Source organism: Micromys minutus, assembly GCF_963924665.1.
Source record: "Micromys minutus genome assembly, chromosome: 4".
Taxonomy (NCBI): Eukaryota; Metazoa; Chordata; class Mammalia; order Rodentia; family Muridae; genus Micromys; species Micromys minutus.
The window spans coordinates 58,705,577-58,729,542 of NC_137973.1; the positions used below are offsets into that span (position 1 = coordinate 58,705,577).

Here is a 23,966-nt window from a genome sequence, read left to right on the forward strand (position 1 = left end):
GTAATACACACGTAACATTTAAAACTAAGGTCTGACACAATCGCTTAATTGATTTAAATAATTAAGGCTTCTAAATGGTTCACTGCCAACGTTCTGCATCAGTATTAGAATAAAATACATTTTTGCATTTAGGGTTGTGCTCTTTACAGACATTTTATCCATGGAATTTCATTAATAAGGTCTGATGAGGGAGTGTTAGGATTGTTTGCTGACATTTAGCTTTAGTAGCTGTTAGACTAAAGAATAGCACTACAAACTCGGTGATCGAACATATTAGTTCCCATTGCCTGGGCTGCTGGCTCATTTTACCTTCTTTTCATGTTTAATGTGGCCATTTCCTTTGTATTTGCCATTGAGGATTCCATTTTGGTAATGTCCATTAACTGTGCTATGCTTATTCCTAGACCACAGACTTTTGATTTTTCTATAGATAAATTTTGTCACATAGGACAATATGAAGTAGACCAAGACAGCACCAAGCAGAAGCACAAAGGCAATATCCAGTAGAAAATACTGACAGAAAGAGATCTGATGGACAGCCGAGCGGAGGTGATGGGCTCCGTCATGGCGAAGAATGTAGTCTATCCAATAGGTAGTCCGATTGACAGGGTGGCCGGGTTGATCCTTGTGAATCTCCGATAGCTTCTGAGCTCTCTGCCGGTAACTGCAGTGGGGACAAACATGGTATGATCATGTATACACAGGTTCTGTACTAACAGATATCTCAAATTAGAAATCTGAAAATGACTGATACTCCTCTTTAAGCATGTAAGTGTGCTCCAGGTACTGGGTTAAATGCTTTAAATACTTACAACATCGCCACAGATTTCAAGCTGGTGAGAACAAGCAAACCTAGCAACATGAAATCATTCCAGAGATGAGAGGCAGATTTACATTTCCCACACCAAATTACACACTCTCCCTATCAGATGGCTCTAAGAGCTGTTAAGCAAAGTGTCTCATCGGAAAAGGGACATTTTCAAACCTACGGAGGGCAGAGCAAAGCAGGAACATTTTACTACCGGTTCTTATAAAAGTAATGTCATTCAGTTCTTAACTTAAAGCCATAAGAAGTGCTGGTGTGGGAATGTTATTTTATACAGAACAGGGGTCGAGGAGTATGATAATAGGATGTATGTAGCACAGACGAGTGTTGGCAAGAACATACATGATTATAAACCCTTCCTTAAGTGGCTGGTTAAAAGAAAGACAGGTACAGTGATATATAAAATGCAAACATGTAATAGTGCAAAAAATTTCCAAATAATTAATTTAAAATGTTACGTTAGAAAATATTTTATATGCATAACTGAGCTGAACATTTGTGAGATAACATGACAGATGTCCTTGGTCTACTGCTTAGACAATAAAACAATAAGTTCTACTTCAAGAAAATAAAAATCTCACAGAACACATGACTCTGACATGGAGTCCTACCAAGGAAGAAACACGGAGTCATATGTGAAGCCGTGGCCACCTACAGGAAGAGGGCAAAGAGTTGGAAAGCTGGGAGAGCAGGCACATTCCAAGGGTAACGTCATCCATAAGTGGTGTGAAGTCCAAAGGTGTCCAATCAAATTGCTCAAGGCTATACTAAACAACAAATTATGAGCTTCAATCATAGAAGCAAACAGCCATTATCACGGAAACTACTAGATTATCAGAGAAGGAGATGTTGATGGTAAGAGGTGCGTGACAAAGACCATAAGAGTAGTAAAAATGGGAGTAAGGCCAATCAGATGGGGCAGGGTGAAGTTAGAGAGAAATAGCTGGTATGAGTTGGCTAAGATCCTGGATTCTGTGTGAAGGCAGGTAAAGGGAAGTCAGAGCAATTACAAAGCTTGCACCCTGCAAGATCTAGTGAACAGGATGTATTCCGAGATGCAGAGCACTAGCCATAGCGATAACAGCACGGGGCATGAGGAGAACCCAGTGCACATGAGGAGCTACAGGACGACTGCACCTCTGCAGTGCAATCATCAGTCTACAGTGCTACATGAACTGACGTGATGTTCCCTTATGTAGCTGTAGCTGCAAGTATTTAGCCTATAACAGACATGGAAACAAGTTAGGGACATGAATGGAAGGGAATTAGGACTGGGGTCAGCAGCAAGCCAAGATAATCAATCAAGTGTCGGCTTTTTCTATATCCATACTAGGAGAAGACATAGCTCTTAAAGGCACATTTACTCTGCTGTAACTATCTCCTTTATGATACATCCTTATAAAAATGACTTAAAATTTTTACCCAAATTTTATAAGCCCACCCACATCTTGAGTTACATTATATCACACTTTCTGGCTGATGGCAAAAGAAAGTGAAGGATTTCTTCTTACTCTATTTAAAAAAGATAAATAATTTTCCTTAAAACAGAAAATGAAGCAAAATATTTTACACATTTTTCTGGTTGACTGTAATCAAACTATAGTATATTCTATAAATTTATGAAAAAGCTTAGATAGTAAAAGCTGAGCATGAGTTAGATAAGTGGTATTATAAGGACCAGTTCATTTTTGTTTACTGGCTTCCTTAGAAGGTAATGGGTTTTCATTAAGCAAAACCAAGGCTCTAGTAAAGGAAGTAGACCTGTAATACCTTGTAGGTTTTAGGTTTAAAAAGCAAAACCAATCAACCAACCAGCCAACTATTCGATAACAACAAAAAAATTAGCAAAACTGATTACTTGGCTTAAACTAGAGTATTGTGAATATAATGTCAATAAGGCAAATTTAACCTCTTTTTCTATTTTTATTAATTTATTATATAAACTATTATTATAGCTCACAAGATTTGTTAAATAATAAAATATGATGAATACACATTTTTTTTGCCTTTTTCTTTTTTTCTTTTCGTTTTCTTCTAAGAAGGACTAAGGCTTCCACATTTTGCCCCTCCTTCTTTTTGAGTTTCATAAGGTCTGAGAGTTGTTTCTTGGGTATTCAGAGCTTTCTGGAGCTAGTATCCAATTATCAGTGAGTGTGTTCTTTTGTGCCTGGGTTACCTCACTCAGGATGATAGTCTCTGGTCAATGATTTCACATCAGAAGTGGAACACTTGTCATATATTTTAGGTAAATTACTCGATTTGTATAATTCCTTTTAGGGAATGGCACAATTAACATATCTATGTGTATGTCCAGACTGCAGTTGGATTTCAGTGTGGTGCAGCAAGTATAACCTGATCCTTCGCTAATACATGCTGGCTCACATCTCAGAGAACACTGCTAAGCTGAGCTGGAAATAGAGCTCATGGAAGAGTACTTTTCTGGTATGTGCATGCCCCTGGGTTCAATCTGCAGTTCCACAGTCAAAAAAATTACACAAATTCCCTTGCTGAACTACTTTTTGTAACTGTTCCTATATAATGACCCAACATTAGTAGCTCTCCAACTCTACCACTCTGAACCCTTTCTTTGGATTTTGCAGGTCTATGAGAAAATATTTTCCTAAGAACATTCATGCCTCAAAATGCTTAAGATCTAATGAGAAATTCGAGATTATTAGGAGGGGTAAGTATGCAGGTGCCTGAGGCACAGAGCATTCCGTTCCATGTGCCACATTTGTGTCCAAGACACTGGCTGATAAATGAGGGCCAGAGGGCCATCTCCCAGCCTACAGGAGATAGCATAATAAACACTGGATTTTTCCAAAATTTCATATGTTAAACTTTACTATTTTTTTTAAGAAATCATTTTTTCCATCGGCATTTCTTATAATTTAGCAATGACTCTCAGCCCAGTGTTCAGCCACATCACCTAGGTATAAACAGAAATTAGATTACTCTCTTCAGTTATTTAATGTTATTTGAAGAACACAATAAACTAAACATTGTGTCTTTAAATGAGGAAAATCACTGCCTTGTTTAAAAGTACCCAGGCCAGCTGCCCACTGAGACTCATTTGTGAAGTGGGTTAACTCAGGACACATCAAGAATTTAAAAGGCAAAATAAAGATTCTAATTCATCATTCACATGAGCAAATACATCTCAGAAACAGATAGTGCTGGGAAAGCCAGGCAGGATAGAGGGTTCTGATTAAGAATTGGATAGGTCTGTCTTCTGTTCATGTTTGAATAGCTGTGTGACTGCAGGCAAATTACTGATGTTCTTTGAGTTTCAAGTCTCTCATTTCTACAGTAATAGCAAAACCTCTGATGCAGACACTGATGGCTGATCAGCACTGTCAAGTTGGGTGGATTTAGAATTCTCTGAGAAACAGACTTGTGCATATGTGTGTGAGAACAGTTCCAGGAGGAAACTGAGGAAGGAAACTATGAATATGATAGCACTGTCCTATGGCTGGGGACTTGGGCTGAGGATAAAACATAAAGTCAGAAAGGCTCCCATGACCACAGCGTAGGCATTCCTGCCAGTAGGCCTTCCTCACTGACAGCAGGCTATACTTTCAAACCAAGGGCCAAACCAATCCTTCCTCTTCCCAGTCACATCTTGTCAAGCACTTGTCACAGCCATGGCTGATGCATCTAGTGCAGTAGGTATTGAAGGTGAGTAACAGATACAAATCTGACATACCAGAGAGATCCAATGAATGCCCCACCTTTGTTTCTCTGTCTGACAAAGCTTGGTGGCAAAAACCTCAGGGTCACATCATGGATGGCTAAATGACTGTTATGTCTAACTTCAAATTTCAGGAAAACAGGCATAAGAATTGACAATGGTATAAAAGACATCTCTCCCTGATGGAATAGCAAAAAAAAAAAAAAAAAAAAAAAAAAAAAAAAAAAAAAAAAAAAAAAACCTACTGCCAAAATACTGTGTAATTAAATTTATATGTGTATGTGCATAAGTGAAATAAATGTATATATCCATTCTGCCACCTATCTGCCTTATATGAGCTGAAGCCTTACCTGGGATTATTGATAACTTTCACCAGTGCATCATACAGCTCTCCTTCAGTGACTGTATTCCACTCTAACAAGATCCCCATGCCTTTTGCCTGTACTCTAGTCATAGTATCGTAATGGTCTCCAAAGAGTGGGATTCCCACTACAGGGACACCATGATACATAGTCTCAAATATACTGTTCAAACCACCATGGCTTAGGAAGGCTCTGATGTTTGAATGACCTAAAGGACAAAAAGGAAATAACATATTACTCCAGATTCATCCAGATCGTCTTACAAGGCCACCACAATAGTAAGTTACATCTTAGAAAGTAAATTTTTCAAGCGATAATTTAATCGATCCAATCCTTATACCAATTAAAATGGTTGTTACATATATCAAATGAAAGCTATTTTAGGTAATTTAAACATATAATATAATCATGAAGTATAAGATGTTCTCTCAAGCACAAATTTCACATGGCCAGCCACACACACATTAATTGCTAAAATGAAGAAAGTCAGTGAGCACATCTACTGTAAGAGATGTAGTGTTGTAATACTTAGCTGTCACAGGAATTGAAAGGTTAACTCATCAATGTTTTAATGAGATATTCATTCTAGTAACTTGCCTGCATTTCACTCCAGAGATGAACAACATGCATAAGAAGTGAGAGATAAAAGGTATGCTTGGGAAATGTGGTTTTGGCCAGTAAATAATTATAGGGTGCAGAAATTCAAATCTATTAAATACACTCACCAGCAAAAAAGCTGTACAAACTGCCATACTAATGGGCTCTCAGTGCATTTGTCTCTCCAAGTCCTATGTAGAGAGTGCCTGCCTAACCATCACCTCAGAGTAACTAATGGATCAGATTTAAAAGCAGTTTTGGTAGCCGGGTCCCCATTTGAACAAAACCTATATATTACCATGTCCAACACTGAAAAAATCAAGTAGAGATGGCGTATGAATTAAGGGGGGGACTAAAGGGTGAAGGGAGAAAACAGCAGTTTTGTGCCTAATTCTAGTCCTGAATGAAACTTTGACTACAGATGTTCCTAGGTAAAGCATCACACTATTGCACTGAGCTAACTGATGGTCAACTCTTCTATGGATATTTTCTTGCTTCTTCCTACCTTTTATAGATTCTAAAGTCACAATAACAAAGACATAGAAAAGAGAAAGGGAAAAAAAGGAAGTATTGGGAAAGAAAAAGAAAATTGTGTTCATTTTTTGCTCAGGTTCATGCATTAGATTAAAATGAGTATGGTAGAAAGAATTATATATAAAAGTTTTTCACCATTTTACAGTGAAAAACATTGAAATTGCTGGATTTGTGAGCTGGAGATATAATGGAAGAGTGCCTGCCAATCATGTGAGGGCCTGTGTTTGATCCTCAGTGACGGAACACACAGAGCTCAATTATTTAACCATTTGGTGGCACACAACTATAATTCCAGCACTTGGGAAAAAGACGTAAGACTTCAAAGCTATACAGTTGAGTACAGGTACTCAACTGTCTTAAATCAATAAAAAAATGAATAAATACCATGTCTTGCTCTTAAGACCACTGTAGCATCTAGGAAGTGTATTTTAAAATAAGCTTAAAGTATTTTTAGGGTTTTTACTAGTATTTTAAGAGCAATACTTTTAAATTAGTCATTTTATTTAGTATTTAGTATTAATTATGCAAAAGTGTGAATCAATATTGCTGTGATCAACACCTTTCTTATCATTTACTATGCAATAAAGGCTGACATAGCATTTAAAGAATAAATTCAATAAAAATATTTTCATTGTTACTGTCTACTCATTAAACAAAATAAAATAATTTATATTTAGGCATACTTAAAACATAAGCATGTAATCAGTATTATTTTGATTTTCAGCTGAAGACCAAAATCACAACAAATAAAAATTTAAAACAAAATTTTCTTTATCATAAGAACTACCTAATTATTTAGGAAGAATTCAGGCAAATGATCAAATTAAACTTAAATATTTCCCTTATTTTCACCTTCTTTTGTTTCAGATAATTGAATAACTCCCAAATTATCTAAGATTTAAATAATCTATGAATTAATATAAATCAGTTTGCATTTTTAACTGCTTTTAGCAACTAACCTAATCAGATATATCTTTATATTAATACTAAGCTTATACAATTTATGTTTTATGGGCAATTAAATTTGGGTGGTTGTTTAAATATTTCATTTTAGATTTCAGTAGTTAACACTTTGCAAATGATTTTATAAGAAACAAAAATTCTGGATCCGAATTTTGAGAATTGAAATACTAGCTGGGAATGACACCGCACACACTTTCCAAACCGCTCCGGTCCTCATATCATGTTCACATAGCCGTCAAGTAAGTGCAGCTACTCACTTACCAAGCAGGTCATTTTGAGGCAACCATTCTATGAGCTTAGTGTTGTTTCCTAGGTTCTTTGGTTTGGATCCAGAAAACCTAAAACGGACACCAGACAATAGGTCTTTCAGAAATGAAGCTTTACAACGAGCGTTAATTTTATAGATTTATGAGTGTTATGTTATATGATAAATTACTGATATTCTTCTGAGTAAAGTTTTGGTTTACTATTAATAAAAATATTCTACAGATGGATAGATAAGATATAATTTTCTCGTAAAGTCTATTTACTTTTAATAATTCTAAGATATACATATAAGAGATGTGGGGACCCCAATGAATATTTGCTAAATTTAATTCTACACAAGTACCCAGAGAGAAGGGAAGCAACCACCTCTGAGCTGTCACTAACCTCCATCCTTGCAGGCCAGTGCCAGCACTGAAAGGCAGCAGAAAGTATGCTTCATTCCCTTGGGTCCAGAGAGATTGGCAGAGCAAAGCACATAGTTAGGCTGTTTCCTATGTGGTGGACCTCAAATGTGCCTCACAACTATGAGGATGACAAGAGTCCTCAATAAGGTACAAGGATGCTCTGAATTAACAAGCCTGACAGGGAAATCCCAATGGAACTAGGGTAAGAAGGAGGAAGTTCTTGTTCACAATAAAGACAATGCCCATTTCCTAGCCCAGCCTTACACAGACAGTGTTACAAAGCCTAGATGATTCAGAGTATAGATAATGTCCTTGAAGACCCCTTTTCCTTTATGTGAACTTGTACTCACTAATATATCCCCTGAGCTCCAAGACTGCAAGTAAATGCATGCTCAATAAGGTGTACAGGTTGATTCCATGGTGCAGTGCCTTCTGTGAAAGCTGGAATGTACCTTAGTGCTTATCTTAACCAATATTAATTAGCTGGTAAGGTACTGAGAGTTTTAGAAGCTCAGTATCCCAGATTAAGAGTCCAGAAATATTAATATAGGTGAGATATTAAAGGGAGAGTACAAAGTACCTAGTTTAATTGAAGTACTTAAGTCATTTACTCAATCATCATTAACTACCAAATCATTCCAAACTGATTTGAAAAAATATATAGACAGGTATGAAATTACAACTAAATTTTTAAAAAGGAAAAATGGGGGTTTAGGCTGTAGAATATAAAAAAAGTGAATTTAATACAGATGACCTCATTCCACAACATATCCTGAATTCGATGCAGTTATCCTTATCAATTACCTACCTTTATGAATTAGTGTTGGATTTCAATACAGTAGAACCAAAATAACACCTCAAGATCCGCTAACCCAGCCAGTGAACCAGTGTGCTATGCTCTGCAAGGGCGTGGAGACTAAATAAGGAGATACTGGGTTTCAACAGTAAAAACCAGTCTGAATTATCATGACCTTACCTCCAAATCACTTTCTGAGGCAATCTCCCCAGCGCTCCTGCCAGTTTGTTAGCAATGTCTTCTGAGAGATACTTGACACCAGCTCCAAAAGACACCAGGACAAAGCCATGCTCCTGAGCACCATTTACCCACCTCTGCAGATCCTGTAATAGAAACATGGAAAACAACCAAGACCAATATAAGTCAGTGCCATCAGAAATGTACTTTGAAAAATCTTCACCTAATTTCCTTAAACAAGTAACATCAAAAACGTAAGAACACACATCGAATTTTCCTCTAAAACCTACAAACTTTTAAAAGGTTTATGTCAGGGGACAGAGAAGTTGTACAGTCATTAAGGACACTTACCACTCTTGCAAAGGACTTGGGATCAGTTTCCAATACACTCATACAACTATCTGTAACTACAGTTTTAAGGAATATGGCAATCCCTTCTGATCTATGTCTGTGCATACATACATGTAAGAAAAACACTCATAGACATAAAATAAATGAAATTTTAAAAGTATTTCCTCTAACAAGGCTCACTGAACTAGGATGGCATATGTTTTTGATTTTTCTCCTTTCTTCCCACCCCCATACCTCTCTCCTTCTTCCCCCTTCCCCTCCCCACTCTCTGTCCTGTTTACCATCAACTCAAAAAACAACAGCTGAGAGTATCAGACCTCAAAGGTCAGAACATTCTATTAATTGATCCAACCCTAGTTAGAAATGTGAGAATGAGCAAGAGATTCAGGCTGACTATGTGCCAAGCCTTGTAGCTGTACTCCTCAGTGAGTGCAAGAGATTCAGGCTGACTATGTGCCAAGCCCTGTAGCTGTACTCCTCAGTGAGTCTTTTCAAACCCTGGCTGGGTGATGAAATGCACAAGAAAGAAAGCGGCCTCCTATTAGAGTAGTACTTCTGTTCATTGTGTTTGTAAGCACATGTTTTAGGTGAATGGCAGGTCATCCAGTGAATGAATCCTTCTCGGAGACGTAGTAGCTGTTTACTCTGTGAACTTCTGAGGACACAAAACTCCCTTAAGGACAACCCCACTGTCTACTGAACAGTATGCCATTGGCAGTCATCTAAACCGGGTGTGACTCAGTTTCACACTAGTATTTGTGGTTTAGAGCTGATTGTCACTGCCTTTACAAGACCCTGCCTTTCTGTTCTGTATCAGTGGATTGCTGCCCCGTGTGGCTGTGGTTTCACAGGTTCAAACCACTTTTTAGAACACACTGACTCACAGCCAAGGAGTACTACATGGTAAGAATCATGTTACACTGGTATCACAGTACAGTTTCCCTACATAAAGAGAACATGTGACATACATTTTCTTTATTTAATGATACTCATATAAAGAAGGACCACAGTTCATATTCCAAATGAATTAGAGAATCAAAACACTCTCAGATGGAGAGTGAATGGTAAGAAGGTAGAGCCCTGTAGCCAGTGAAGAAAACACGCTTTGATTGTTGGGCAGAGAACTATCTTAGCATTATTTTCTAGGAACCCTGACTTGTATAATTGTATAAAAGAAACAGAGCTTACCTCAATTTTAGATTAAAACTAACATTTTGTTAAATTTTCAAAGCCTCACTCACATAAAAACTTAAGCATTATATCTCTAGATTCTAAGTAACAACGAGAAGCAAATTTATTCACAATTTAAATTCTATGCAGTTCTGAGGCAGATATATCTAAGACATATAAATACTTCGTAGAGCATGCAGGAATCAGGGCACCTTCCGCAGTCTTGTTTTCATGTAAGTTACCACCTACCACTCACTTTTAGAATCAGTTCTATTTGGAAAAAGGTAATTCAGATTCAGGAAGCTTCATAAAAGTCATGTCACTTATTTCACAAACACTTGAAACGTCCTGGAGTCTTAGTAAAACTTAATTTAATTAAGTTTTTCAAAAACACATCTCCAGTTTTAATCGGCATGAAGTGAAACGCACACACACACATACATACACACACACACACACACACACACACAAACTTAACTACAGTAAGAACGTATTTGTTTAGTCTTTCCTAACTGGCAAGGAAGTAGATAAAGTTGTATTCATATGGTTACCTACAGGAAAAGTAGTCAATATTCCAGTAGGACTTCCCTTGATATAGAAGGGACAGTATGGCTTAAATGTGATTTTCAAACTGGGTTGAAAGATAAAAGAGATAAAAAGAATGTCCTGAGAGATGGGGAATGAGTAGACACCCAACTTCTACTTGAGGGAATCCTCCTTTCCCCATGGTTTCTGATCCTCACAAGTGCACAGGATAGTGACTTGTCAGAGGCCCACTGGAGGACACTGAGGGAACTGAGACTTTTGGATTTGCCAGAAAGACAGGCAGGAAACAAGGCTGCTAAGCATACAACAAAGACATAACTGGGATTTCAGGAAAAAAAGTGTCTTTATCTCCACTGGGTGGGAAGTTCTAGCTAACACATCTTCTATGTATACACTGACAATATCTTCCAGAATATAAGAATTCATCAATGATATGATCAATGATTCTGTAAACGTTCTTTAAGAAAATTAATTTCAGAATAACGTGAAACATTAATAAAAACCTGACTGCAAAATTTATTATTCAAGAATATGAAACTACTTAGAAACCTCCTTCCTCCCTCCCTCTAAGAAAATAACAAATTAAAAAAAAAACAACAAACATGAGCTAATAGTTTATTCACTTATAGTATGATAGCAATAATCTATAAGAAGAAACTAAACTGAAATGTATAAAAAAAAAAAAAACACCTGAAGAAAACACGAAAACTTTAGTAAAGGACAAAAATATCTGAATAAAAAGAGTAATAATATGCTAGAATAGTAAATATTAATGCTAAAATTTTTATAAAATTTTTTATAAAAATTAAATTTTGTGTATTAGTACATTTTGTGAGAGAATTTACAAAATATTAAAAGAATGTTAAAACTTCAGAAAACAAAATAAGAGGCTGGGGAGATGTCAATTGATAAACCTCTTGCTGTGAAAACATGAAGACCTGAATTCAGATCAATAACTGGGCACAAATCCATTACAATCCCTGTGTTGGGACAGTGTATAAAGAATGACCCTGGGTATATGCTGGTTGCCTGTGTAGCCAAGTCAACCAAAGACCCTGTCTGAAAAAATAAGTTGAGGCATAACTTATATACAACTAGTCTCCATATGTATGCAAACACATGCATGTATACACATGGACAAACACATGTGCATCAAAGAAACAGACTCATTTAAAAATGAAAATACATGAAAAGACTAAGAATCTTTGGGAGAGTACAGGCAGTTTACTTTTCTATGTAGGAAAGTGTCCTCAGAACCTAGAGTAATTAAGTCTCTTGATGTCAGCAAATAGGACATAACAAAGAAGATGGCTGACAGAGACAAACTGCTGTCATTTGTGATTTCATCAGAGTAAAGGAGTTATTAAAACATAGGTTAATGGAAAATATGAGGTTCTATACTTCCACAGATCATGAATCACAAAAGGATAAAAATCGTCAGCTGAATTAAACAGATGATTAATCTGTAAACACGGAGGAATCCATTTGTTATACTCCAGAATAGTCTTCCTGAGTCAGAGACAACAGAGGTCACAAAAGAAACAGATCAAACAGACTATGGCGAATTAGAAGAGACAAAGCAATAAATTAGAAGGAATTTAGAACATATAATAAAGGGTTAGTATAAGAACCAAATAATCAGAAATATACATAAATGACTTGAGAAAACTGCCCTAGGTAATGCTAAATTGCATAAAATGTTTCACCTTATAGAGGAACACAAACTCAAAATATTCGTATCATCTACAAGCATTCTAATAAATGCTAAGACACCACAATGCAATTTATTTAACCTTAAATGTTAAAGAATATTTTAATGTTCACTTATTAAGTATTAGAGTTTTGCAATTTTCTTTCAACTTTTGTTTTTTCCAGAAAGAATAGAATCTCTTAAGTGGCCTCCGGTTTCTCAACAATCTTTCCCACTGTAAGATTATCACTCAATCTTTCTGGTATTTTCTTTCAGTAATTCAGAAGTATGAGCTCTTTAGTGTATTAACTTTCCATCCATCCAGAACTTAATAGAGTTTAATTTCTATGCATCTACAATAATAAGACTCAGTGCTACTGTCAGTTTTGTTTTGAGGCAGGATCTTGCTATGTAGTTCTTACAACTCTGAAACTCGTCATGTGGCTATGTCTACCCTCAATCCACAGCAATCCCCATGCCTCAGACTCCCACATGCACCATCATGCCAGCCTCCATCATTATTTTTAATCATCTAACTAGTCTGCTTGTGCAGTACAATGTATCAACTATTCCATCTGTTCAGTGATTCAAATGTTCACAATCTCCTCAATGATTCAAACAGTGAAAATTCTACACTGTTCCACTCATCAGCTATCCCTGTCCATTATGAATTTATTGTTATTTTATAATATAATTAATGTCTGCATGGTTCAATTTTTTCATTACATTTTATTTTGCAATTTGGTTATTACAAATTTGCAATTTAATTTTACATTTGATACATTTTAAATTACCTTTTAAACTCAAAACAATGCTATTGTATGCATTGTGGATATTTACAAACATATGCACAAAATATGTGTTTCATTTCATGCAAAATGCAAATTTAGAAATCATACCTATTTCTTTATATTCAGCTATCAGTAGAGCACTCTACACCACCAGGTGGCATGGCAGGCACAGAGAGAGAGGTACATGGGTTCAAACATCACCATGTCCAAGACTGATACTCTTACTTAAGGGTTCTAGGAATCAAACCCCCAGGGGAATAACTTTCCAGTCCCCTTCTAAAATCCCAATCTAAATGGAAATGAAAGCTAAAGATCACAACAGTGCATCAAATACTTTACATAAACATAATAACACAGATGTTACCCTACTATATGTGGATAATTTCATTGCCAGATCTGTACTACCCTTTCTCTCCCCTCTTTCTGTACATGAACATTTTGGAAAGAAAACCTCAAAATAAAAGTAATCACAGTCTTCTTGCAGTGTTGAAAAAGTTTCTTTAAATCTTTTATAGTAAAGAAAATATAAGGAAAAGATCTATGTTTGATGTTTATAATAATCATTGCTATATATTAAAATGTTTACCTTCATAGCTTAAGGGGTTTGCAACCCCATAGGAAGAACAACATTATCAACCAAACAGACCCCCCACAGCTCCCAGGAACTAAACCACCAACCAAAGAGTACACATGGAGTGACCCGTGGCTCCAGCTGCATATGTAGCAGAGGATGGTCTTGTTGGGCATCAACAGGAGGAGAGGCCCTTGGTCATGTGAAGGTTGGATGCCCCAGTGTTGGGGAATGCCAGGGCAGGGAGGTTAGAGGGAGTGGGTAGGTGAATGGGGAAGCACACTCATAGCAGCAGAGAAAGGTAAGATGGAATAGGGGGTCTCTGGAGAGGAAACTGGGAAAGGGGATAACATTTGAAATGTAAATAAAGAAAATATCTAATAAAAGAAAAGAAAAAAGTTTTAAAATATCTACTTTCTTTAACAGCTACCACATAACTAGGTAGTGATTTGGTTTCTATCTGCTAGATTCCTTTCTCTGGATCAATTATATACCAAATGTCTTGACTTGGTCATAAGAAACAGAAAGCAGACAGTTGTATATGCTGTTCTCTTACTAGTCCACTCACTGTATCTAGTACTGTTCAACATGGAAGAGTACAATACTTGGGTTCTGTGGCAGGACACTATGTACAATGGGAATTAAAGAATATAGCATACTAGTGATCTAAAGTATAACAATTTCAGTATTTTTAGGTAATACTTCTATGTGATTGATGTTGAGAAGTCCTGGATAGTATAAAAATGTAACTAGTTCTTCAACTTTTCAGAGACCATTACTGAATAATTACTGTTCCACTCTCTATCCAAAAGCAAACAGAAGACTCCTATTGACTTTAGATCATTTAAACCCCCAGATAATTGTTCTTGAACCAATAAAAGACTAACTGAAGACTGGATGGTACGGTTCTGCCTCCATCTTCACTGAGGTTTCATTCTGAGGATATCAGTATCTTCAAACTTAGAAAGGAGATTCATGTCTGATGCTTAGGAACAAACTCAGTTGCAATAGCTAGCTCTAGGTATGTCCTGCTGGCATCCAGTGATCCAAACTTATACCTCTTTCTCCACCCAAAACTGGAAGCCTGGAGGGAGGGCCGGGGCAGGCAAGAAAACTTCAACACTGCATCCTTTGTCAGCCCCGTGCATTCTGAGGGAAAGAATGCCTGGACTGTGAGAGAGTCCTACACAAAGATGGTAATAGAAGAAAAGCGGGAGGGAGCCGAGGGCACTTTTGTTGTTACCAACACCAACATCAATAGGGCTTTTTTGCCTCTCTTTTACCAAGTCTGATATAAAGAATGTTCTGCTTAGATCAGGTAGGCTGTGAATAATTGGAATATCTATTTTATAAAATTCAGCAACTAGAATAACAGCAAATATTTTGATACAAAATCTTTTATAAAGAGCTTCAGGCATCATATGATTTTGAGAACTACCAAAATAGTTTCACAAGACTTACTAAATAAAAATTATCAACAAGAAAATAAAGTTAGGGCTAGGTAAAAAGCATGAGATAAAGTGCTTGCTGCATGAGTTCAGTCTCAACACTCATGCAAGTCAGATGTGCCAGGACCTGGTTGTGGCCCCTGAGTTAGGGAATGAAGTCAGGTAAATCATGGCAGTCAGCCTTGCCAAGACGGTGATCTCTAAGCTCTGTAAGAGACCCTGCATCATAAAACATACTGGATGTCAATCTTTGGCCTCCACATACCAGCACCTGTAAGTACATACAACACACACACACACACACACACACACACACACACACACACACACACACACACACACAAAGACAAGAAAATAAAATGTAAAAGCTAACACTCAAAACGAACATGTTCTGACCACTGTTTTTATGCTTGGGAATAGATCTTCCTCAAAGCCCATTTCTACCGCTTGCTATGTGATGTCAATCGAGTCACTAGAAGCCTTGCTTCTTCACCTCCATAAGTGCAGGTAATACATCACAGGGCAAAGAGATTAAAGGGGATCAAATATTACATTTTGTTACCATACTTTACATTCCTCAGTATGAAGTTAGTTGTAATAAATATGTAAAGGAAAATAGTGCAATGTTTTTCATGCAGTATAACATTGTCAAGGTTTCTAAAACAATTCAAATGCTTTCCAGGTTTATCCAGGAATTTGGGCAGCAACTAACCTAAAGATGCAATAGAGCAATCAATGTCAAGGTGATGGCTATGTCTTCCTAGCACTGAACATTCAAGAGGATGAAAAAAAACCCTGAAAGATGCATTGTTCCCATGGAGATACTGAGGTATCTCTTTTCCTTTCCAGTAGGCTGTTAATTTTTACCAACACGGCTACAATTAGAAGTAAGCAAAATTTGAGACCTTTTGAGGAAAAGCTAGATTTTCAAGGTTCTGCAGACCTTGAACAAACTGCAGACAAGCGTTTCTGATATCCCAAGGATCTGAGCAGAGCAAGGTGCTGAGATGCTGTGAAAAGTACACTGGGTAAACAAGAGCAGATACCAAGCAAACAGAGGAAACCGACTAGGAAAGAAAGTCTCTCAAAATGATATGTAAATCTTTCTTAGGTTACAGGAATCAATAAAGAATCCAGAGATGTAAGAAGGCTAGTGATCTGGAAACAGATTTGAAATGAGCATGTGCACAAGAGGGAAGAGACCAAGATGCATATGAAGTACCTTTCTTCTTGAACGAGTGCAGAGTACAGCTCTGCAGCCTGAAATATATTCCTTAATCTCCTGTCCTGGTAAACAGCAAAATTATGATGTAAAACCATGGACATGTGTACTGCTTATAGTTTAAAGGAAAAGGCTACAGTGCCTTTATTTGCTCTCCAGGCATATCCATTTCATCAATGATATAATCACTGTTAAACAAACCTGCATTGGCCACATTTTATGTGCGTGGGACTATATGCCAGGAATATAAAAGAGAAGGATATAGTTTCCTGGCTGGGAGTTCAAAGTCCAACCCAGATTCTTTGCCTTCACTAACAGCGAATTAACACTGCCTTTGCTGTGTTACTCCCTGTGCTGACCAACTGAATTCCTTGAAAATTATAAATTTTAATTTTAGAAAGCTCATTTACTTTCAATACCTGGGGCTTCTATCTTACTTTTCTACCAATTTCAGAGTTGGATTACCAGAGAAATAATTTGATGGCAATCAATTCCAGGTTGTAGGCTAAATCTTTTCAGAATCAATTAGAAACACATTTAGAGTTAAATAAAATAGTAAAAAGACACTGGAAGCATAGGAACATCATCATAAATATTAGAATTTTTTTCTAGTATTATGACGTTGGTACTTGGTGTTTCTAAATTTCAGCCAATATAGAGCAAATCAGAAAATTGAGACCATGTTTTAAACTAATCTAACATATAATCATCAAGGTAAATCACTCACACAGATCTTTCCAGGTTGATGTTAACACGTAACTCAGCTGTTCTCTAATGCTTTATGAAATAGTCCGTCTTCTGCTATACAAAGGCCAAACATTCATGACTCAATGGATATTTCCACTAGTTCTGGTGTTCCTTTTTAATCAGCTGAACACTGTATAAACTGTAGAAAGCTGGAGAAAGCTTTGGTCCACTTTTTGGCATGAGTGACAATGTAATATATGCCCTTCTCCCTCTTACTCCTCACTTAGATAATAGCTTTCTCCAATTATACAGGAAGTAAACTATGATATGCAATAAAGTTAATGACCCTGAAGTAATGTTACATTGATCTCAGGAGGAGTAGCTGGGCATCTCAGGGAAAGCATGTGTGCCTTGGGCAGAAACATGCTGAACCATAGTAATAGCCTGCTAAGACTGTATATTCCTCCATGTATAAGCTTATATAAAGAAAATACTAAATCTCACTCCACTGGAAAAATAATAGGATGGTCAGCTGAAGAAAAGAATTCTATCTGGATTTAGTCATGGCTGTCTAAATTAGGAATGTTAGATCCCTTAGGAAAATGGCTGGAAAGAACACCTAATCAGTATGTACTATACTGCCAGTTCTATAGCACTAAAATGTGAATTAGTCTCCTCTTCTTCTATTCCATGACCAAATCATTCTGTGAATAGTGTAGGGAAGGTAGAGAAGTCTATATGAAAAATCTTTGACCAGATGATAATGATGGGCTTTCTCACATATTTCCTTAATGTATTCCTGGGCCTTCTCATGAAAGCTCACTTCCCAATCTGAAACACTATATTCAAAAGTTTTACTCAATCTTCAATCCTTACCCAGTGCTCAAGGTCTCAATACTTCTTTTTGCTTCTTAAGAACACTTAAAATTCTGATGGTTCCTCCAAAGCTCACAATCTGTCCTCCTTTCTGGTTTTGCTAACTTGGGTGCTCTACTCACAGCTTCTCTGCACATGACACTAATTTTGTCTATCCAAATTCGATCAATCAATCATTCAAGGTCAGCCTCCATGCCACCTCCTGTATCACCCTTTATCTGATCCTGCCAAGATTAACCATTCAGTTGTCTTCTTTGTATGTTTACCTACAGCACTATCCAGACACGAACTGCTTATACAGTATTTACACACATCACATCCTTTCAGAGACTACATTTTTCTTTTAACTCAAGGCATCAATAAAAAGTTTCATCCAAAATGTGTCTTCTGTCTTTTATTTTCTCTACTCATTTATAGAACATCATTATTTTTGTAGATGGATATACATTATCAAGTAATTAAAAAATTTATTCTATACGTATCGTCCTCCTCCTAGAAATCAACGTGCATTTTCTCCATATAATAGTGCTATATGTGGTAATTTAAGATGATTTAAGTTAAACTCCAGAATTTATGTATTATTGGACGTTAACTGATAACTCAAAGGATATATGAGTGATGAATTTTTAGACATCAAATCATGTTCTCTTCACCAAATTCCAAGGCACCAGTGACCAACGCATTCTCTGTGTCACTAGACAAATTCCTTTTTTAGCAGCAATCATCGGAGGGTAACTGTTCAGCTGAGGCATGCTTGCAGCAAACTCTAAAAGCACTCCCAATTGGAGCATTTCAATGGGAGAACAGACATTTTATGTCTACATGTATATCTATGTACATATGCATTTATCTTTCATTGTTTCCTTTCTTGGAAATTGTGCCACATTTCCCAAGAAATGAAATAGCACCATGATACTTTCAATTTGTATCAGAGAAACATGACTAGAAAAAAAAAAAGCTTTAGCAACATTTCTAGAAAAATATTTTAAATATTTTCATTTAAGACAGATCAATCAAAACTTTCAAATCATCATAACTCTAAATGTTCACAGATTTTCATAATGTACCTCATTTCAGAAGACTACCCACCAGAATATAAAATGAGAAGAAGAAGAATAAGAATAAGCGCCATGCTCTTGTAAATTAACATTTATGATGAAAACATGTTTGAGTAAAGATCTAAGAGTCTCAAGTTCTGACAGAGTCATAGTTCTCAGGAAAAAGAAACTTAAAAGTTTCAGAGAGGTTCATTTCCAGCAGGGAAATTTAAGTTACTAAAATGGAAGTAGTGGTAGAAGGTTTTTTTAAAGAAGCTGTTCATGGAAGAAAAGTATGTCCAATGTCCAGTTGTAAGGAGAGTTGTAGAACAGGAAGAAAATGCACATATCCATGAAAAATGTTTTGCTATACCAAAGAAAGAAATGAACATAATCAGTTAAAAAGCAGTTTATAGAGAATTTAAAGTTATAAAAAACTCTGAATTTATTAAATAACTTTATTCTGGACCCCTGTACCTGACAAATACTCTCTGAAAACAGAGTGATTGTCAAAATAGATTTAAAACTCTGCTAACAGAAGTAGAAAGAACCACCAAGACAGCAAGTATAACAGAACTAGAAAATGCAACCATAATATTAGATATGCTTTCCATTAAAAGTCAATGTGAAAAATGACTTCATATATTTGTAAGAGATAACAACAATGAGAATGTTTCAAAGAATGGAAGCTCTGAAAATTCGTCTCATACCAAATAAGGGTTTGGATGTTGAACTGCAATGGTCCCAGAGGACACCATGCAAGTGAGATTATAGTCCCCTTTGGCATGACACAATTCCAAAGGCAGTAAGTGTAACCACTCAGCTAATTATTTCAAATCCTTTGGCCCCCTGGGCAGAGGGAATCAATGATCCTAATGCCTAAAGTCCTCCAGGGTATAATCCCTGCTGTGAACTCATCTTGGAAAAATCTCTGCATACCAGTCAAGTGTGGTTAAAAAACTCACTGGTCCAAAACACCACTGCTTTAAATGGATAGTTCACAATTTTATAACATTGCCCACTGAGTAAATCACTGTCCATGAATTTAAATAACTGTATATGAGTGGAGGAAAAACAATGTGTACTGGTGACTAGCAAAACAGAGACATGAAGCCAGTAGAGCTGTTGACAAAGCCCAGCAAAGCTGAACCCAGTGTTTGTTTTGCCACTGTGCTGTCTTTAACTTTGGGTTTCTGATCTCCCCATGATGTATTTGTGGGGAACTTTTTACCTTAGGATTCAATGATTCATTTATAGTTTTCCTCAGAAAATTATTTCTGCTCTGAGAAAGTAAACTTAATTGGCTCTACTAAGGAGACATCCTTGCCACTGGCACTGTGAAAGAAAAAAAAAGATTACCACCCAAGTTTTTTTTTTTTTTTTTGCATACTTACCCCAAAGCAAACTCAGAAACTAGACTTGTCAACAGATGGGATTACAGGCTTCCTCCTATAGGTAGTCCACAGGAGTTAGTTTGCTTAAACCGTTTGACTATATGTATGTATGTATGTATGTATGTATACATATATATACATATATATGGTATAAAATATTACTTAAGAATTTGCCAATCATAAGGACACTGGTAAACTCCAGTGAGGTCTTTTATTCTCTTAACTAAAAACCAAAGAGAAACCAAATGACTAGAACAAGTCAGCCTGCAGCCTGGAGGACTTTTCAAACTTATAAGCCAGGTTCTCAGAGGTTGTACTTCAATCACTGTGCAGTGTTCAAGGCTTGGAAACTCTTCTAGACAGACTCAGATGTTTTACTGTTTGATGGCTAACTTCCCTGAAGAATATCATATGTCATAATCGCCCATATAGTCTGAAATGACTTGAGATTGATAAGAGCTGTTTCCTCTGCACTTGTAACACGTGTCTAGAAACAAAATAACATGATCTGTATTTCTTATGAAACGAAAAGGTTGTCTCTTGTGGAATCTGTATAAATAAAGAAACATCCTGTTGTTAGCCAATCAGAGATGCAAGATTCTCCCAGCCATGGTCTCTGACTCATCTATCCATTACTCTTCCACCTGACCAATGCAAGACAGCAACAAAAAGGAGGCCATTAGAGGACAGGGATCTCTTAAATTCCTGACGAATGGCCTTCAGTATAAAATGCTGACGGGAGCATATACTCCATGAGACTTTCTATAGACCATTTAAAGATTCTCATAGGAATAAAGTTCTCTACTAACACTGATGAGGAGAGAGCAATACTGAAGAGAGAAGAATGTTGTACAGGAGGAGCTCTCAGCCAGTGCTGCAGGGAGTAACTGCTGTTTTCTACATTTATATTCTTTTTCTACTTACTGGTTATTGTTTGTTGTTGTTGGTGGTGGTGGTTGGTTGGTTGTTTGTTTGTTTACTTGTGTTTTCCTCTTGCTTTAGTCCATAGATATCATTGTACTTTCTACGCTGTTACTAGAGTTTAAAAATTTGTTCCTTCTAAGTATTTTGTAAAGATTCATGAAATACTGAACTAAATTATATTTAAGTAAATCTCACCTTTGTGCCATAATTGCAAGATTTAAAAACTGCTATCTTTCCCTTAAACTGCTGCATGAAGTCTGAATATGAATCGCATTATATGCTCAGGCTCTGACTTAACTAAGAGGGAAAATGAGCAAGAACAAACTATTTTATATAGACTGCTGCTCTATAAAAATGCATATAAATCATTTAAATACTAATTCCTTATTACAAGCAAGACATACATCACCTTCCTTGCACATAAATATGTCACTTTGATCTGTTCAAAGTAGCTTCAAATGTACAACAATGGCAATCCATCCTACATAGTGGAGCTGAGCTTTTTGTACAACAAATAATGTATGTATTCATTCAGTGCAATTAAAGGAGAACCTAACATTTTCCTAGTAAATTTCACATAGTTAATGTCTTTTCTCAACTTTTATCACAAGTAAAAAGAAGAAAAAAATGAACCTTTTCACACTAAATGGCATATTTGTCACTCATAAACTTCCTGAGAATTTTCTTGTACTCTTTTAGACAATGTCTTACACACTCACCTTGCTGACCATACTAGCCCTAGATTCACAGCCTTACTGGCTCAGCCTCCTGAGTGCCAGGATTATAGGGATGGGCCACTGAAACTGGGGAGTGGAAAGTTCTCCTTAAGGATCACATTACACGTTTGTTTCTTCAAAAGTTTCAAGGAAACTTTAAAGCACAGCAGTAAGAGTGGTCAGAACACACTGTATGGGAACAGTGAGCTACATGAATGAAACTCTGGGACCTCATCTATAAATTTTGCCAGACAGTAACATTTAAGTGCATCTATCTACCAGAGGCATCTCTCTTTTAGAGATCCATTGTGAATCTTCTGCAATATTTCTCCTTAGTATGCACATTAAGTATGAAAAAACATTATCTTTGTATTCATGTGTGTTGACATGCAATTCTTTCTTAAAAGAGTTCTTTGGAGGAAATGTACTACTCTCTCTTCTGTCCGTCAAATCCTGGACAGCTCTACCTTAGAGGAAAAAATGAATAAACCCGCACAATGTTTCTCTGACAAACTGACAAAAAATTAAAATGCATTCACTCACCTAATAGAGTTTTATTGAGTGCATAATATGTATGTGAACAGAGTTCAGAAATATACAAGGAAATAGAGAACTGTACTCTAGGATGTTACCTAAAAGCCCATCAATATTATTAACTTCACATGTAGTATAATATTTTTCTCTAAGCCTCCATATGCTCCCTCTTTATTATTATTAATGGATGGCAGAGAACGTACTGACAACTTCTTGCCATTGCAGAATTTAGTACTGTTTGTCAATGATACCCTAGCCTATTCCAAATAAAAGCCAAGTGGTTTATGGGTTTTATCACTGGCTAATACTTAATAACTATTAGATCCCAAAATATATATTTAACCATTGGTTTCTGCCCTTTGAATATGAAAACCTAATTGTAGACAAAGTCATTGTCATAATTTCGTACACAAACATCATTTTTATTATTTAATATAAACAAATCAGAAGGAATATGACTCTTAGCTCAGAGTCCTGCTTGGCAGTTTCTAACCTCAGATTGTGAGCAAACATACAAAATAACATAACCCTGAGATAACAAAGCATAAAAAAGGTTTTCTATCCCCATCCTTGAAAGAGAAGATCGACCTATGGTAACGATTTGCAATTTACATAACTGAACAGAGTAGATTATAACCACAATATGTAATGGCATGGCCACTACATATTAGTGTCATAATAACAGGATGTACATATGATTATAATAGAGTGTAGAAGTTTACTAATGTTTTCTCTTCAGTATAAGGCTATATTCTGTCATATCACCTTGAGCTGTAGGTATTTTGCCTCGGCTGCTTTCCCTTGACTGAACAGCTGCATGCTGTTGAATCACCTACCCAGCATTGACAGCTGAGCAAACTGAGCTCTAATCGTTTCAATAAGTAGAACTTTAATTTACTTGCCCATCCTGTCACAACTATTTAGTTTGTAAGCAACTGGATTAAAGTTGACTTTTGTTGGTGTATGATAAAGAGAATATTTATTTTAGTTCAAAAGGCATATATTGTTTTCAAGGCTCTTTGGTAGACAGATAAGTCAAAGAAACATAGACTGCAATTAATTGTTTAAAATTGTTGCAAGAGTAAACTTGTATCTGACATCAGTTGAGATTCAAAGGTACTAGGGACTATTTCTCTGTGTTTAAAATGGTATGTTTTTCCACGTCTAATATTTTAGATTATAAAATAACATCTTATTACTCCTGCAATTTGGAATCTATGATTTATACAATATAAGTTTGGACTGAGACAAGAGGGACTGCATTGTGTTTTGAAGTAACATTATTTATGAAGCTATCCTGCACAAAAGGGAAAAGCGACTGGAGGTGTGGGGTTGTACCATGATTATCAACTGACAAAATTCATTACAAATTAATTTACCTGACTAAATTAA

The 23,966-nt window shown here is 36.3% G+C and overlaps 1 protein-coding gene across 1 annotated transcript in view; it reads right to left on the reverse strand.

Moving 5' to 3' along the window:
* Positions 1-252: 252 nt before the first annotated feature.
* Positions 253-23,966, reverse strand: part of UGT8 (UDP glycosyltransferase 8) — a gene marked incomplete at its 5' end in the record, with an annotated part of 37,939 nt that continues 14,225 nt past the window's right edge. The window contains 4 exons of the mRNA XM_080916414.1: positions 253-664; positions 4,868-5,087; positions 7,235-7,311; positions 8,621-8,763. Coding sequence (XP_080772540.1) covers positions 301-664; positions 4,868-5,087; positions 7,235-7,311; positions 8,621-8,763 — 804 coding nt within the window. The 3' untranslated portion in view covers positions 253-300. The remainder of the gene's footprint in view (positions 665-4,867; positions 5,088-7,234; positions 7,312-8,620; positions 8,764-23,966) is intronic.